This window comes from Palaemon carinicauda, chromosome 2 (genome assembly GCF_036898095.1).
Source record: "Palaemon carinicauda isolate YSFRI2023 chromosome 2, ASM3689809v2, whole genome shotgun sequence".
NCBI lineage: Eukaryota > Metazoa > Arthropoda > Malacostraca > Decapoda > Palaemonidae > Palaemon > Palaemon carinicauda.
Genome location: NC_090726.1, coordinates 117,700,950 through 117,704,540, shown reverse-complemented (window position 1 = coordinate 117,704,540; position 3,591 = coordinate 117,700,950). Strand labels below are relative to the sequence as shown.

General features: G+C 43.6%; 1 protein-coding gene across 1 annotated transcript; it reads right to left on the bottom strand.

Annotated features, from left to right (window-relative positions):
• Positions 1-504: 504 nt before the first annotated feature.
• LOC137619624 (tigger transposable element-derived protein 1-like) lies at positions 505-2,268 on the bottom strand. The gene has a single exon (XM_068349820.1). The coding sequence runs from the start codon at positions 2,266-2,268 to the stop codon at positions 505-507; it is 1,764 nt and encodes a 587-aa protein (XP_068205921.1).
• Positions 2,269-3,591: the final 1,323 nt, after the last annotated feature.

The window sequence follows — 3,591 nt, the reverse complement described above, 5'->3', positions numbered from 1 at the left end:
ATATATATATATATATATATATATATATTTATATATATGTATATATTTATATATATATATACAGTATATATATACAGACGCTCCCCAACTTACGAACGAGTTACGTTCCGAACGATCGTTCGTAAGGTGAATTCGTTCGTAAGTTGCTTCAGTGCTATATTTTGTATTATAATTTATGTTTAAGGCCTATATAAGTATATTGAAGGTTTATATAAGTATGTTTAAGGCTTGTATAAGTAACCTGTATTGGTTTGTACTGAAAAAAACATTTAATAAAATGGAGAAAATACGTACAGTACTGTACTACGTATGTTAGAGAGAGAGAGAGAGAGAGAGAGAGAGAGAGAGAGAGAGAGAGAGAGAGAGAGAGAGAGAGAGAGAGACACACACACAGTATGTACATGTACGTAATAAGATAAATAAAATGAAGTTTAACTTACTTTTGGAAGATGTACTCGATGCTTAAGGAGATGATGGAGGAGGAGGAGGAGGCAGAGGAGGATTTTATATCATGAGAGGGTATTCGTCGTCGCTGGAATGGGCTTCAAAAGTTACTTCCTCCTCCGTAACTTCAATGTAGGAAGAAGTTGAGGGTCGAGGAGAAGAAGATGAGGGTTGATGAGTATCTTCCTTGGAGGATTTACTAGAAACTGGCCGAAAGAAGCGATCTAACGACGATTGCACAGTTTTCTTCTTTTTTTCATCATAAATGATGCGGTAGCACTGTATGGCATCATTCAATTGATTTGCAACCTTTGTGCAACGTTCAATATTTGGGTCTTGCTGCTCGAAGAGTGCGATGGCTTTATCTATGAGCGAAAACCCCTCGGGCAAGAGTTTCGTCTCGAATTTCTTCATGGGGACAGGCGTTTCTTCCTCCTCCTCCTCCTCGACACGTCGCTGAGCCTCCAACTCCATGAGGTCTTGGTTACTCATTTCCTCCCCATGGGACTCAAGCAATTCCTCGAAGTCCTCCTCCTGCAGGTCAAGCTCGAGTTTGTCACTTAGGCCGACAAGAGTGCTGAGAATTTCTTTATTGATGCCCTCCTGATCAAAGCCACGGAAGTCGTTGACGAACTGAGGGCATAGAGGCCTCAACACGGCGTTGAGGTTGACCTCGGTAACCTCACGCCATGATGCATCAATGTTTTTTACGCGGTTAAAGATGTTATACGACTTCCAGTAGCTCCGTAAGGTCATCTCGGGGTCAGAATCCACTGCTTTCAAGGCCATCCTGTACGTCCGTCGGGTGTAATATTTCTTGAAATTGGCGATAACGCCCTGGTCCATCGGCTGCAGAAGTGAAGTTGTATTTGGCGGCAGGTACACAACTTTGACATCAGGATGAAAATCATCCAAGTTCGGGGGGTGGCCAGGGGCATTGTCCAGCACCAGCAGGATCTTGAATGGAATTCCATTTTCCCAGCAATACAACTTCACTTCTGGGATGAAATGGTGGAAGAACCAGTCCTCAAATACAGCGAGTGTCACCCATGCCTTCATGTTTGACATCCATATAACGGGGAGAGAGCTTTTCGTCACGTTCTTCAGGGCTCGAGGGTTAGCTGCCCGGTAAACTAGCATTAAGGTTAGGCGGTCTTTAGCCGCTTTATATCCGGGCATCGTCTTCTCCTCACGGCTAATGTAGGTCTTCTCTGGCCTTTTCTTCCAAAAAAGACCCGTTTCGTCGACATTGAAGATCTGCTTAGCCGAATAGCCACCCTCCTCAATGATCTCCTTCAACACTTGGGGGAATCGCTCGGCAGCCTCTTTGTCCGCAGATGCTGCCTCTCCGGACACGGACACATGGTGGAGATTAGCCCTCTTCTTGAAACGGGAAAACCACCCGTGGCTGGCAGAAAACGTTTCTTCGGCAGCGCTTTCCCCAGCCTTAGCCTTGACATCTTCAAAGATAGATTTGGCCTTCTCCTGAATGAGCATAAGGCTCAGAGGAATACGCCGCTGCTGCTGATCCTCGAGCCAAATGGTGAGAAGTTTCTCCATCTCTTCTATGATTTTCCCTCTTTTTTTGCTAATGATCGTCGATTGCATCGGCACTGCACCTTTCACGTGTTCCATTATACGATCTTTCTGTTTATAAATGGTACCGACGGTCGAACGATTCAAGTTGTATGCCCGTGCAACGCTCACCATTTTCTCACCCGTATCAAGCTTCTTTATTATTGCCACTTTCGTTTCAAATGAAATGGCTTGCCTCTTCTTTGCACTACCACTCTCACTAGAAGCCTTTCGCTTTTCACCAACCATATTGAATAATGGATGCACGAGATATTTAATGATAAAAATGAAAAAAGTTCTTTGCGCACTGGAGATACGTTCACGCACTTACGCACTGCAACGAACTGGGCAGAGGAAGGTGGATGCTGGGTGAGCTCTCACAGCGCCAAGCGTCGGTATTAGCGGCGGAAAGAAGCACTACTCGGAAAAAGGCGCGCAATACAAAATCTAACTTACAGCATCTCTTTCCGAACATTTTTCGACACACGCGCAGACATGTTCGTATGTACCGTTGTTCGTAACTCGAATGTTCGTAAGTAGGGGAGCGACTGTACATATATATACACATATATATATATATATATATATATATATATATATATATATATATATATATACACACACACACACACAGTAGACCCCCGAGTACGGCGTCCCCAGCTTACGTTTTTTTTACGTTACGGTGTGGAATACGATGTTTTTTCATTCCCTCGTTACGACATTTTCCCCACCTTACGGCATCAAATTCCAAAATTCAAACTTGACGGCTTTTACACGTACGACTGTGCGAGTCACTCACCTACCACCATGTTCATACGTCACTGCATACATCACTATGAAGCTGGTCTGCTATTGGTCGGCGTCACTAAGATGCAGATACGCTACTGGCCGAAATCCCTCCCACAATGCCTGAGAGAGATGCTGCCTCTCTCTCTTTGTTAATCGTGCGCTCAGTTCAGAAAAGACTTGATCTCGTGTGAATGCTTGCGATATCGTATTTTTTGTGCATTTTAGTGCTTAATTCCAACTTTAATTTGTTAGCCATGGCCGAACCCTCAACCGAAGACGAGGCCGTTGATGATCCTGCCCCTGAGGGTGATGTTGAGGATAATTTCAATCGGGAGGTCCATGGGGCTTGTTGTCGATGAGGCTGACGTCCATAACCTAATCGAGGAGCACAGGAAGGAGCTTACGACTGAAGACTTGAAGAAGTTGGAGGCAATGCAATTGACCATCATTCAAGAAGAGCACAGCTCTAGTGGTGGCAAGAACGGGGGGACACTGAAGAAACATCATCGGCAGAAATAAGGGAAGCTATCGGTTGGTATGAAAACCTTACAAGATTCATTGAAAAAAAACACCCAGAAAAACTTCACACAGGTCATCTTCTGGAGAGTGTTAATGACAAGCGTATGAGTTATTTTAGAAATCTTTTGTGGAGTCGTCAGAAACAGGCTTCTTTGGATAGATATTTCTCCAAAAGAGAAGTGTCAGAAAGCAAAGATGATATAAGTGATTCTATAAAAAAAAAAGAGGAGTAATTTTTCAAGTTCTAAAAAAAAAATCATGAAA

Bases quoted from the DNA above. Each gene is read 5' to 3' on its own strand.
- LOC137619624 (XM_068349820.1), bottom strand. From the start codon at position 2,268: ATGGTTGGTGAAAAGCGAAAGGCTTCTAGTGAGAGTGGTAGTGCAAAG.